The sequence below is a fragment of the Pavona decussata genome, unplaced genomic scaffold, assembly GCF_977016875.1.
Source record: "Pavona decussata unplaced genomic scaffold, jaPavDecu1.1 SCAFFOLD_67, whole genome shotgun sequence".
NCBI lineage: Eukaryota > Metazoa > Cnidaria > Anthozoa > Scleractinia > Agariciidae > Pavona > Pavona decussata.
The window spans coordinates 4083564-4097682 of record NW_028145486.1 but is presented as its reverse complement, the minus strand read 5'-3'; the positions used below and the strand labels follow the sequence as shown (position 1 = coordinate 4097682).

The following is a 14119-nucleotide window of genomic DNA, read 5'->3' as shown; positions in this document are numbered from 1 at the left end:
TTTGCTAGTCCGTACAGTCATGGAAATTGCTCACGCGATTTGATTGATACGCTTGTAGCAGTCTACTCGAGATTAATTGCTACGAAGCGACCATAGCGCGCGAACGGCGCCACCATCAGGGTTTGAAGGAAAAATCTGCGCAAAATCTTGACTCGATCAACTTTGGTGGCTTTTTTATTTATTGCGCACTAAATTTACAATAGTGGAACAAATCCAAAATTTGTCGGATGTAAGAACGGAAGCATGCGCAGCTGGTTGGGTTTTTTTATTATTATTATTTTTATTATTATTATCCGACGTATCCTTGTAACTTTCTTTTCAAGACGCCTTCATATGTATTATTTTTACATACAGTCCTGTAATATCTGCATCTTGAATAAAGCGTATGTGCCAGTTCATCTTATTGGAAAACAAATTAGCGTTTCGCCAATGAGAATGTGGATTCCAAGTGACAAGTATTGTAGCCCGATCAGATTAAAATCACCAGTCGTGCCCAAAAATGACAACTATTAAAACCACAAAAGTGAAAGTCAAAAGGGTATTTCGGCACACCTCGATCTGAAAAGAAATTATTGTTATTAACGTAATTTAGAGCTTAACTTATGATTGTGCGGTAACAGATTCTTCTTTCCGTTTTAATGTTCAGGTTGTTTGCGGTAATGAGAGTCAAGGAATTCGATTAAAGGTATCTTTATTCGACTTTACCGCAAACGATTTCTCTGCCAAGTTCAAGTCTTGCTATGCAGCAAACACTTTCGTTAAGATGTACGACGAAATAGTATGTGGTAGAGGGGCAGAATCGATTGTTCAGGGGGACAGTTCGCTAAAAAAAGACCTGGAAAAGCCGCCGAAAAAGAGAGCACGTACTTCAACTACTGGTGAAGTAAGTGCGAATCCTCTTGTTCCGCCAAACGAGGTAGCCACAACCAGTGCAATTGACTCCAAAAATAAAAGTGACGACAAGGACAAAAATTCAGACTTGATAAAGCGGCCGAATAAGAGGGTACGTTCTTCTGCGGCTGATGGAAAAAGTGAGAGTCCGCCTGTTCCAAAGAGAGCAGTTTATACTGGTACAAGTCAAGACTCAAAACGTGAAAATGACGAGGAGGCCACAAGTTCATCGGATGGCGCATTTCTGAGTGAGATTAGCAAGTATGCGGTTCCCGGTAAGCTATAAGACATTATCCTTTGTGGTTTGAACACGTTATAATGCCTGGCTAAACTAGGAAACATTGTTGCGGAAACACTGTTGCGGAGGCAAATGTTTCTCAGTTTAGCCGCACGGGAAACATATGTTGCGGAAACAAACTTGGCTGCTCGGAAACAAGAAAATGTTTTTGCCTCTGGTCAAAAACATTTTTGCTACCCGGACACAAATTTTGCTTCCGAAACATATGTTTCCCAGTTTACCCACCGTGAAAACAATGTTGACTAGTTTCCAGTGCTGCTCATTAAAAATGATTCCTAGCAACAAAGTTAGTTTATTATTATGCACAAGCGTGACCCTCTGTTTTCGGAAACAATGTTTCCTCGTTTAGCCACCGGGGAAGCAAAAGATTTTGTTTGCTTCCCCCTAATTTAGCCACCACGAAAAAATACCAAGAAACAATGTTTCCTAGTTTAGCCAGGCCTTTGGCTAAACCTCGCGATGAAATAATTGCCAAAATTCATTCCACTGTGAGGTTTTGTTTCAAGGCTTAAGGATGCCGAGGGCTCCGAAGTATATTTTATGTTATAGTTTTCAAACCCAACACTTGCGAGATTTAGGGATAATCCATGAGTCGCAAACGTAATCTGATCGTTCTCTAAAGAACCCTGAACGTTGGAAAATAGAAAAAAAAGAAAAAAAAAAAAGAAAGAAAGAAAGAAAGAAAAGAAAAACCAGAGAGAAACAGTGAAAATATCACCTGTCGGTGTAGTTAAATTTCATCACTTGACTACCTTACCTTGCCTTCTTATCTTCTTACCATTTGTTCTTGAGGTTTAAATTGGTCAACCCTAAGTCCACGCAATTGTTTGACTTTTTTGTACTGTACACATGAGGTGGTTTATGAGTAATGTGTTATTTGTTGTAGGAATACATAGAGTACTGGCAAGATCTCTTGTTTCGCCTCGACCAGAATACAGATTACGAGAATTAGACCCTGCCCATGTAGAAGCTTTGAAGCAGGAGCTATTATCCCGCCCGATGTCGTCTTGTAAAACCATGCTTGTTGTTGCACAAGGTCTTAAAGACGTGAAGGATTTTGACGAAAACGATGTAGATAGCTATGCACTGGAAGTTATCGGCGGTAACCATAGAAGGGAGGTCATCTTACAAATTCTCGCAGACGATAGCATTCAATCTAAAGATTGCTTTAAGTTTGTGTATGTGCAGATATATGCAGGTATGAATAGCTCAGTTCGACACATCTATTCAGGAGTGTTCAAAGAAAACGAAAGATGCAGATTTATCGAGCGAAACACCAGTCACTGCACTGCCATCATTTGATTTTCTTCGAGAACAAGCAGTTTTTGTGTGGCAACAGAACAAAAAACTTGATCCGCCTTCTCCGCAGGTTAAAATATTGCTTTTTGAAATGCAACGAAAACTTAGTTCTCTCCTTCGCCGCTACAACTGTAATCCAAAGCGGAAGTGACCCGGACGTTATAATGTGTTACAAGCGGTTCTTTTCTAAAATTTATCTTGAACTGGACTTTATATTGTGGAATACGAACCGAACAGAGTTGATGTGCCTATTAATCATAACTGCATTCATTTATCCTTACCTAAGAAAGGTCATGTATCTTTATCATGTTCTCAAAGTACCTGTTTAGAAGGTTCTTGGACACCTTTTTCACAAATGCTTTCTCGAAGCTATAATCGTAAGTTCTCAATAAAAGTTTATGCCACAGTGCGATGCTGAAATCAATTTCAAAGGGGGAAATGTGTAGGGTAGTTTTAGCTTCGTTTCTATTGAAGAAATAGATAATCCGGGGTTGCTTTTATCTGAATAAAAAATATAATGTATTTTTCAAATAACGACTTTTCTATTACTACTCTAACCGAAATTCAGCCCCAACTAATGTCCCATTCTGTAATCCTCTTTTATACAGAAATGGAAACTACAATAGTACTGCGTTTAGCGCACCTTCATAACCAAACGGACAGGGTATACCATGAAATGAACACGAGAGAAAAGGTAAATAAGTTGGCACATTTACTCCTTGAGTCTTTTTTACCCTGTTTAGCCGATAAACTGGACTGAAATTGTTGTTTCCTTTATTTGACCTGTTTCCATATATTATTGATTGATTGTCTCTTTTAAAGGTAATCCTTTGCAACCAGCTATTGCACAAAAATTTCAATGGAAAGAAAACCGCAGAATGGAGGAAAACCTGTTCAACTATAGTTGGAAAAGACGTGAGTATGTTATTTGATCGATATTACTTTGAACCCTGTTATAATTGCCACACCTCCTTCCCCTTCCCTTTCCCCTTTCCCTCCTCTCTCAGCTGACAATTGAAGAAATGTATGATGGAAATATGAGAAGAAGATTCATTTTTTTCACTAAAATAGAAATTATGTCAAGATAATTTTTTCACAATAGCTACGGATATTTCCTCTATGTTTATCTGATTCAAGGAAAGACTCACAGGAAAGACTCACAGAGTAGGAAATGGAAATGTTCCCAAAAAGCCGTCTTTTACAATTACTACTCAGTTCTGCACAAATATTTCTGTTTTTAAGGTACGAAACATGGAGACGGTGTTCTTTCTCAGTTCACTTCAGGAAGACATATACTCGAAAGTATTAAAAGTTATGGAAAGTTATGGGCGACTGGAACTAAAGGGCCAAAGAGCTACCATTAAACAGCTGAAAGACGGACGTCAAGAAAAAACGGTGGACTGCCCCTGCTATAATTTTAGTGCCTTCGCGGAGATCTAACAGATTCAGAGATATGCGACCTTCTTACCGAGCTCGAGGAAGGAAATATATCATTTGCAGAAATGAAACAAGAGGCAAAACGCATTAAAGACTTCAAAGATGTGCAGCGGTACTTCATCAAAGAAACAGGTAGCAAGAACTGGGATGAAGTAGAGAAGAGGTGAGCAAAACAGAAGTAAAGTTTTCTAAACCATACCCTTACATTCAAACGAATTTTTTTCTAAATATTGAGGGGGAAATAATAAGATGTCCTGTTTTAGCCGTAGATGCAAACAATTAGAATCGTGCGTCTAACAGATATAGAAGAGTGTGTGACAGGGACGACACAGTTTTGGCGATCTTAGCTGAAGTAAACAATCACCTAAAGATCAACAGTAGGAGGTCTTAGAATATACACCTAGGTAGACAAAATCGAATCATATTGAGTCCAAGTTGTACAACGACAAAAATGTTGTGGAGAAAATGTCTACCAAGCCACCAAATTGCCCTCATCTATGGTTAGAATCAACGCATGGCTTAAAAATCGATTCCAAAGTTTTAAATTAATGAAAGAAAACAGAAAGGGCCAAAAAAGTGAAAATAATAATTTAAAAATAATGCTGCAACGAGGGTTTAAGGGAAGGCTTCACGAGAAAGATATTTTCAGCGCATGCATGAGCAGAAATGTTTTAAAAGTCAGTGTTTGAGCCACAAACAACACGTTCGGCAGTTTTGGCTGCATTTGACACCACAAAGCGGTTGCAATGCCATTTCGTGTACAGTTTTTTGGATTTTCAGTTGCTAAATGGTTATTTCCCTACTACATTACAATAATGGAGCTAAGATAGAGTAATATCACTACCATGTAGCTATGATGCGATTTAAATATACATGCTTTAAACAAACCATACTATGGGGAAAGGGAACTTCGATTATTACACTTTACAATATAACACAGTTCTTGAAAATATTTACATTTGGTATTGCCATAGGTTTGGTTTATGGGTAGAGGAGCAGAAACTTCAAGCTTTCCGGAGCCAGGTCAATAATCCTGGTTTGAAGGACTATGTCTCCCAGGCCCTGAAGTGGGAGGAAGCAGAATGCAAGGATGGTCAGACTACAGTTAACGCTAACGAGTTTAGAGTGGCTGGACCAGCAGGAATTACCTCCTCTGTAGTATTTACCTCAATTGATGTGCGAAAAATGAACTGCATCACCCTGGCTGCTGAGGTGCATAGCTTCGCAGGGTCACCTCTGGTCTTCTTGGACATTCCAAAGGTAAACAAGAAAAAAATATGGTTAGAGAGAATGAACAGAAGCGTTACATGTTCTCAGCTACATACAAACGCTACTTATAAGAGGACAATTTTACTGGCTTCAAGGGTGTCAGTTTATGGGAGGCTCGAGGCTCTCTTCTCACGCTATCTTGCAGATTTCTGGGCTGCCTTATTTACACTGATATGGGTAGCCATCCTCTTTCAGCCTCTTTCAGCCCTGAGAACACTCTTGTAATAGTTTCATTAATGATCCTTTGACATTAGCCCTATTTAATGGTACCTAACAAAATATTTACTGTAACCAACATCTAGAAATCAGTAAAGCCCACGCAATTAACGAGAAAACGAGGTCGCGGATACAAAGAATTGTTTAACAAAAGGTTTTCGATGATGCTCAAACTTAGAAGTATTTGCCGCAGAAAAAAAATTAGTTTGTGGTCCTCTTTTCCCGTACAAAAGGTTTGTGTGCGCTCAACTGAATGGAGAAACATCTCCATAAAACGTTTCCGCGGTCTTGTAAAGTAAATAATAGTAAACAATTGTAATGCAGCTTTAATTTGATATCGGTAGGGATTGGGGACGATAAACTGCATATTTAATCATATCAATTTTCTGGAATCTTTTCTCGAAGCAGCCTTGCAAAACAATAAGAATTGCTCGAGACTAAATAAGCCTCACTTAATGCTATTTTCCAGGGCTGGGATGATCAAACGATTGACAAGTTCCTCCGTAACTTAAAGTCAATCAACGGAAGACACAACGTTGAATTGTTCCACTTAATAGCCTTCCCACACCGGGAGAAGATCCTGTTCTTTTTGGAGTTTGTTCCTAGAATACTTAAAGAAATTGGTTACGACGTAGAGCTGGGATACCTCCAAGCGGCAAAAACAACACAAAGACGCCACGGTAAGTTCCGAAAAGGAAAAATAAACGTTTCTGTTGTTATCGATAACGTTATCACTCAGGCCTCAAAGTAGAGTTAATTTTGTTACAGGCGTTTTTGAATCCAAACTGTAATTGTGCCATTGAAATTTTTTTCATGAGTTAAGCAAGATTCATAACCTCGTTCGTTCTTTATTTACGATAATTATTCTCTCCAAACGACGAACTGAAAGGAAAGTTATCCAACTAAACTGTAATTGAAAATCAGGTATGACGCAATTTCATCTAATCGTGTACCCTGCTTTTGAATTACAGAAAACAGACTTCACCAGGATGTGATTCCTTTCTTCGTTTGTCACTGGGGAAAATGCATCCATTCCGATAAAAAAAGTAACCTGTTTAAGTTGGATACGCACGGAAAAAGAAAACCTGTGGCGCTTTATAAGGAATTTCTTGAGTTATATGGCTGCCCGCACACTTGGGTCCTTGATCTTTGTAGCAGTACAGGTAATAGAAATACTGTGTATCATTTTTTCTTCCATACTTACGTTGCATAGTTAAATGACTGAGGGCGTGTTTCATTCTCTTTCCTTGGGCAGGGAGGAAGTGGGGGAGATGCAACGACTCAGAAAAACTTAAAAGTAATCCTAAATTTCCAGGAGGGGCAGGAAATATCATAAGCATAAAGTAAACATGAAACACCTATTGTCATTTAATTCCAGGCCCATTTACTAGCTCAGCAAGCCGCAAACTTTCTCAAACTGTAGAAACCTGCATGCCACAGGAAATTTAACAATCTAGCCTCGAAACAATCACGTGAAGGTAGAAACATAAATTGTATTAGTTATGAAACGAGTGAAGGTTCCTGAGTTATTACAATACAGTAATTTATGTACTAAATTTGTGACCAAAAATTTACCTGAGAATTTTTGCTCTTCTTTCCAGGATCTGCAGCAGCTGCCTGTGCGGAAGTTGGCAAGTTTAATTGTATCGTGGCTGAGACTGATGAGTGCAAGTTGAGGTCGATCAGACGGAGAATTGTAGAAACACAGAGCAATTCCTGACTGAAAATTATTGCAACGGGCTTGCAATGCTTGAAAATATTTACACAGTTATTCATAAGAGGAGGCAAAAGACGAAACAAAAAAAAAACAAGTTGACACTATTGAAACAAATGTAATTGCACGGCAGACGACACGCTGCTTTATTTCATGCCTATTACCGATACCCCTCGATTAAAAAGCGCTCGGAGAGCATATTTCAAATTTGGGGTTTTTCTTAAATCATAGTACATTAAGGGCTGAAAACTGTTCATAGATACTATAAGAAGACATCTAAAAGTCAACTCCTTCTGTATACTCAGGTATATATTAGTTTTTAGCTTTTAGTTTCCGTTAACCCCAAACCAATTTTATACTTTACATCCTAGCAGGAGTATGTGAAGGATGTGCTATTATTGTAAGGTATAAATTTCCGAGAAACGTCGGAAGCGCTAACTCGAAGGACGCTTATTCTAGGATGTAGGGAATTTGATATTTAACTAAACTGGTTTAATAAGAATTTTGTTATACGTAGCAAAGTGTAATCATATATAACTCAATTTCAAAGAAACGTACTTACCACTGTTTATTCTAATATATAAATACATCTTTTTAAACACGAATAAAACATTTCGCTTTACATTCTGTGGCCCCCGGGAGGAACATGTAAATTTCCATGCACCTTTGTGCAATCTAGAGTCGTAAAGGTACACGGAAATTTCCATGTACCTTTGTGCATTCTAGAGTCGTAAAGGTACATGGAAATTTCCATGTACCTTTGCATTCTACAACCGCAAAGGTACAGAGAAATTTCCATGTACCTTTCTGCATTCTAGAATCGTAAAGGTACACGGAAATTTCCATGTACCTTAAGGCATTCTAGAATCGAAAAGGTACACGGAAATTTCCATGTACCTTTGCATTCTAGAATCGTAAAGGTACACAGAAATTTCCATGTACCTTTACATTCTACAACCGTAAAGGTACATGGAAATTTCCATGTACCTTAAGGCATTCTAGAATCGTAAAGGTACACGGAAATTTCCGTGTACCTTTGCATTCTAGAATCGTAAAGGTACACGGAAATTTCTATGTACCTTTGTGCATTCTAGAATCGTAAAGGTACACGGAAATTTCCATGTACCTTTGCATTCTAGAATCGTAAAGGTACACGGAAATTTCCATGTACCTTTGCATTCTAGAATCGTAAAGGTACACGGAAATTTCCATGTACCTTTGCATTCTAGAATCGTAAAGGTACACGGAAATTTCCATGTACCTTGCATTCTAGAATCGTAAAGGTACACAGAAATTTCCATGTACCTTTGCATTCTAGAATCGTAAAGGTACACAGAAATTTCCATTTACCTTTGCATTCTAGAATCGTAAAGGTACACGGAAATTTCCATGTACCTTTGCATTCTAAAAAACCCGCCACTCAAAGTATAACCTGGAATAGAACGGGCGAAAAGTTAAGTATTTTGAAATAAATTTATTTTTACTGTATTAAATTGGAAGGAAAAGGAAAAAATGAGTTGATATTTACCGGATGAAGTAAAAACGTGGCAACATAATAAACATTTTTGTTAAATATTGCCACATTTGAAACTCTTTGGAGAAGAAATGGCACGAAAATGACTAAAATAGCTTAATATTGCCAGAAAATCGCCGTTTTAGAATATCCTCGATGGTTTTAGAACGTGTTAAAAATAATGCATTTATGTGAGCTGAGCAATAGAGTTCCGTGACTATGAAAGTCATGTACAAGTTGAACTGTGAATGAACGAATTGAGAAGTGAATGACCATCGAAGTTGTATATCCAACTTAAGCAACTTAAATACGACAACCTCTTAAACTCCAGGATTAAAAAGGATTCGAGTCCATGACCTCTGTGATAACGATACATCATCTCTACCAACTGAGCTATCAAGCCAACTGGGAGCTGGTCATTTTGTGAATTCCTATCATATCTTCTGAAATAAAGCGGGATGGAAGTGGCTGAGTGTATGCAGTTCATTTACTTGAACTGTGGATAAGAGAATTAATAAATGAGACAATCACAGTTACTGATTTTCGTACTTAACTGCGATGATAGAAATAATGGACAAGAGGAAGTGACCTTTATTCTTCTATGAGGTCTAAAGAACGAAATCCTGTAAACACACTATAAGAGAAAAGAAAACACATGTAACAGGTCTCCATAATCGTCATGTGTTTTCTGTCATCACATGGTTTTTAAAAAGCCAAGCAAATTTGTTTCTTTGTTTCTTCTGTAGGAACCTAAAGACTAACTCAGTTTCTGTTATTATTGTATTTCCTCAGACATTGATGAATGTAGCGCTTCTCCTGCAGTTTGTCACGCCAAAGCCAGCTGTAGTAACAACGTTGGCTCCTATGTTTGTACTTGCAAACCCGGTTTTAATGGAAATGGAAAAACTTGCAGCGGTAAGGAATAGATGATTTCTTTTCCTTGTGGCAACTGTTAGGTTGCTTCCATCCGGACTAAACATTGTCTACTTTAATTTGTGTTTGGTTGGATTAAATTTGGTGCATTAAGATGCTGCAGAGCAGCTTTCAAATTGAGTTTCGAAAGTAATTTCGCGTTTGCTTTTGTTTTGTCTTACTGCGCTTTTTGATTGGTTGGCAAAGTTTGCACCACTTTTTCAACCAATGAGAAGCAAAATCAAACAAATTGTGACCTGCTCGCACTCGTTTTCCCGCGCTTTACCCGCAATTCCGATTGGTTAATTGTGCTGTTTACGTTTGCTGTGATTGGTGTAAAGACAATTAATTGAAAACCATCCTAGAGTGGTTTTTAATTCAAGGGAACGTGTCAGCTATTTTTTGTAATACATCGAAAAACGAAAAGTCACGCTTACACCAAGGAAACCTAAATATAATAAACCGGTTTTCTTACAAGTTAGTATGCTAGTGCATTGGAGCTATTAAAAAGTGCCTGGCCATGGGTGACCAGAAAAGACTTGATGGCTTGTAACATGAAAAACGTGGAGACTCATTGCCTTGCATATTTCTTCCCTCTCATCTCTTGTTTGCATCATTCCAAGCTATGCCAATTCCTGAAACAAGTTAAAAATCGCGGTCGTGGCCGAATGGAAAACTTACGCGGAATTTTTGATAAAAGTACTAAGCTATTTCCATGTTTCTTTTTCTCCCATTTAAATTTAAAGAGATTAACCTGTTTCCACGCAGAGGCAGTTTCTTTTCAGTGCACAGTAAATGTAAAAGCCAATTTTACTAGTAGAACAGTCTTGGTCAATAAGAGGACAAAATGTTGTCTTAAGACTAATTTACACGTACCACCGATTTATCGGCTAGGCCTCAGTTGTTCAAAGAGTAGATAACTTTATCCAGCTGATAAAATGTATTGGTTGAAGTACATTTTATCCGCTGGATAGCGTTATACCTTGCATCGCACAGCCATTTTGATCACGTTCAGCAGGCCTTGACGAAACGAATCATCGTTGTCAAGTACTCCACGTAACAAGAAAAGGATGCAAGTGTCGATGCCAATCTCGTACCCAAAGTCTTCGTTCCTATTGACCAGCGGTCGGGACACAAGAGAAGTAAAATTCTTCAGCCTTTACATTAACCATGCTTCAAATAACGGCATTTTAAAAGTTGTTTTCGTATTGCAAATGAATGCATTTTCAGTAAATTCCACTCAGGAGACCTCGCATTCAATCGTTTCCATTCTTGAAATTGGGCGGACAATGAAAACGGAACTCAAAAATAATGCATTTATGTTAGCTGAGCAATCTGAGTAATAGGCTTCCATGACTATGAAAGTCATATACAAGTTGAACTGTGAATGAACGAATTGAGAAGTGAACGACCATCGAAGTTGAATACCCAACTTAAGCAACTTAAATACGACAACCTCTTAAACTTCAGGGTTAAAAGGGATTCGAACCCATGGCCCCTGTGATAACGATACATCATCTCTACCAACTGAGCTATCAAGCCAACTGGAAGCTGGTCATTTTGTGAATTCCTATCATACCTCCGGGATGGAAGTGGAGTGTATGCAGTTCATATATTTGAACAGTGGATAAAAGAATAAATAAATGAGACAATCACAGTCACTGATTTTCGTTCTTAACTGCGATCGTAGCTCATTTATTACTACTAATAATGGACTGTATCTTAATCAACAAGAGAAAGTTACTTTTATTCTTCTATGAGGTTAAACGAACGAAATCCTGTAAACAGACTATAAGAGAAAAGAAAAAACATGTAACAGGTTCACCAACTAAAATCGTGATGTTTTCTGTCAGCATATACGGTTTCAAAAAGCCTAGCAAATTTTTTTTTTTTGTGTGTGTGTGTGTGTGTATAGAACTAACTCAGTGTCTGTTACTATTGTTTTTCCTCAGACATTGATGAATGTAGCGCTTCTCCTGCAGTTTGTCACGCCAAAGCCAATTGTGTTAACAATATCGGTTCCTATATTTGTACGTGCAAACCCGGTTTTACTGGAAATGGAAAAACTTGCAGCGGTAAGATATGGAAGAGTTCTTTTGCTTGTGGTAACAGCTCATAGGATACTATTTGATGTAATGGTACGACTTTTCGTACATGTAGAAATAATAATGATGATGATGATGATGATGATGATGATGGTGATGATGACGACGATGTAAATGGTATAATAGAGCAGTTTTTTTCATTGAGTATCGTGAAGTTATCACTACAGGCGTTAATGAGCCCTCTCGATGAGTTTTTTTTCTCTTGGGGCAAACTTTGACAATAAAATATGTTTAAATAAAAAAAAATACAATAAACCAATCGGAACTCAAAGTAAATACATGTAACTATAATGGTGTTAGACACGCTAAAACGAGTACGGACAAGTCGCGATTGGTTAATGGTGGTTTTTCTTCTCATCTGTTGAGAAAGTAGCGCGAGTTTTGCTAACCAATCAAAGATCTCCGTAAAGCAAAACCATAACAAAAGCGAACTCATTTTCCACCCTCATGATCAATTCAAAACTGTTCTAATCTAATGAACATATTTTAAAACGATTTAAGAAAACAACTTTGTTCAGTACAATTGCATACGAAAATGCGCATTTTTGCAATCACACAATATTACTCAACGGTATTTACAGATAACTATAGTGAAACTGAAAACGAGGATTACCTAAGAAAAAATTTAATCACTGCTGCGTGGACCAAGTTAACAAATATGCATTTATGCAATTGCGTAATAAGGCAGCTGTACAATTATTCACATTAGGATATTTGAGGGTAATGAGCTATGCGCATGCGTGGAAATCCTCTAGCGCATGCGTTTCAGTGCAGTGTCTTGTACTGGTATCAGATAATGAGTTGTGTTATGTTGTGATAAACATTCAAACATGACATTGAGTAGTTTTGTTTCGATGTAACAAAATTTTCAGATGTCAATGAATGTACAAGTGGCTCGCACAATTGTCACGCGAACGCCGTTTGCACAAACACCGTGGGGTCTTACAGCTGTGCTTGTCAGTCAAACTATCATGGAAACGGACACTACTGCGTATATAAACGTGAGTTTTCCTCTTAATCGCGGTGATCGGCTGATGCTGTGGTCAAGTAAATAGTGCAAATAACATGTCATTAACCAATTTACAGAAAGGCATATCATCATGACATGTTAAATGCACCCGAAACTGCACTTTACTAGATATTGTCTCCCCGCAATAACAGGCTTTTTGTTCAAACCATCTATCCCTTTCGCTGGTGGATCAAAGGAAGGTTCCTCTCCCCACCCCCTCCCCATCTTATTTTTTTTACACCAAACCGAGGCCCGTAGAGTCGAGGCTCCGAGATATTTTGTTTCACAAAGAGAAGGAAGTCCAGCGTTTGAGAGTGGGCCACCCACCTACCTGAAGGTCGTGAGTTACCACTGCCTGTTTTCATGCCCGCAACAAAACATCCTCTTCAGGGTCAAATATGTATAGCTACAGGATAATAATGTTCTTATTTTGAAATTAGAGAGCGTTGAACGACAATTTCGAATCCATCATCTTAAATTCCCGGCTAGAGACAAGACTGCTACTTAACCTGCTCCTTAAAATTTTTCTTTCGTTTAGGTGGCCTCTCTACATCCAGCATTCTCAGCCCCAAGAGTAGCTCGTATGTGGACCAGTTGATTTCATATTTGAACCCAGTACTTCAGAGTTCAGCCCGTAGTAGGTTTGTGTTATGTTGGCGGGCCTCTACGCATGGCTGGGCGTCCTCGACATTCCATAGCAAATGTGATAGACAGGGACCCACTGTTACTATCATCAGAGTCGGCAGTTACATATTTGGCGGATATACAGATGTTTCTTGGGCTAGTGGTAAGTATTATCGTTCTGGTCATAGGGATATAACATGTAGAAGCTCTCGGCAGCGGTTTTCTAACCTGTGGTATGAAGGGATAGTCAACTACCTTCGGTGAATGAGTAGTTAGACGGTACAAATTTGTTTTTTACGGTGACCAGTGGGGTTCGTGCTCATGCACAGATCATCGTATTATAGTTTTTTTTAGTTATCTATTTTTTCGATTCCTTTTTCAATGTAAAACATGTTTATCTTTCTTCCAGCTTCAAGTTACAGAAGTTCCAGTACAGCATTTCTCTACTCGCTGTACAACATCTACAGTTACCATCCTCTTAAGCTTGGGCTCAAGTCAGGACATCATAATTCCGCCATATACGATTCTAGCAGTTATGGCCCGACCTTTGGTAACGGGCATGACATCTACACAGCAAGTAACAGAGGGCACACCTATTGTGGCTACGCCTATGCAATTCCCTCAGGATATTCGTCAAGACGTTCATGTACGTGGTTTGCTGGAAGCTACTCTTTTACTCTGAGTGATATTGAAGTATTTTATGAGGTAACATGAAGATATCAAAACGCATTTTTTGGTAGTTCAGGCAGCGCTCACATTAACATGATTCCAAATTGAAGCAGCTTTGACAAGGTTATGAGATCTCTTTCCCTTTTTTCAGTATCAAATTAAT

At 38.4% G+C, this 14119-nt stretch overlaps 2 protein-coding genes and 2 pseudogenes across 5 annotated transcripts in view; all 4 read left to right on the top strand.

Moving 5' to 3' along the window:
- The window catches only part of LOC146478174 (uncharacterized), a 54732-nt pseudogene extending 40731 nt beyond the window's left edge, over window positions 1–14001 (top strand). The window contains exons 8-12 of the transcript XR_014865186.1: window positions 9430–9552; window positions 11502–11624; window positions 12527–12655; window positions 13202–13450; window positions 13697–14001. The product of XR_014865186.1 is annotated as an uncharacterized LOC146478174 (transcript). The remainder of the gene's footprint in view (window positions 1–9429; window positions 9553–11501; window positions 11625–12526; window positions 12656–13201; window positions 13451–13696) is intronic.
- LOC146478172 (putative skeletal organic matrix protein 7) overlaps window positions 1–14119 on the top strand; it is a 117549-nt pseudogene that overhangs the window by 78544 nt on the left and 24886 nt on the right. The gene's annotated exons all lie outside the window — the stretch shown is intronic.
- On the top strand, window positions 764–7221 carry LOC146478175 (uncharacterized). The gene is made up of 4 exons (XM_085112518.1): window positions 764–1166; window positions 2076–2387; window positions 3097–3182; window positions 3311–7221. Exons 1-4 carry the CDS (start codon window positions 764–766, stop codon window positions 3497–3499), a joined length of 990 nt encoding a protein of 329 aa, XP_084968644.1. The 3' UTR covers window positions 3500–7221.
- Window positions 4820–7221, top strand: LOC146478176 (uncharacterized). Of its 2 annotated transcripts, XR_014865264.1 has the most exons (3): window positions 4820–5185; window positions 5880–6573; window positions 7012–7221. XR_014865264.1 is itself a non-coding variant. In XM_085112916.1 (2 exons), the coding sequence occupies exons 1-2, from the start codon at window positions 4820–4822 to the stop codon at window positions 6159–6161; spliced, it is 648 nt and encodes a 215-aa protein (XP_084969042.1). In that variant the 3' UTR covers window positions 6162–7221. The 2 variants fall into 2 exon arrangements, 1 of the variants encoding a protein (XP_084969042.1); XM_085112916.1 differs by having other exon boundaries at window positions 5880–7221.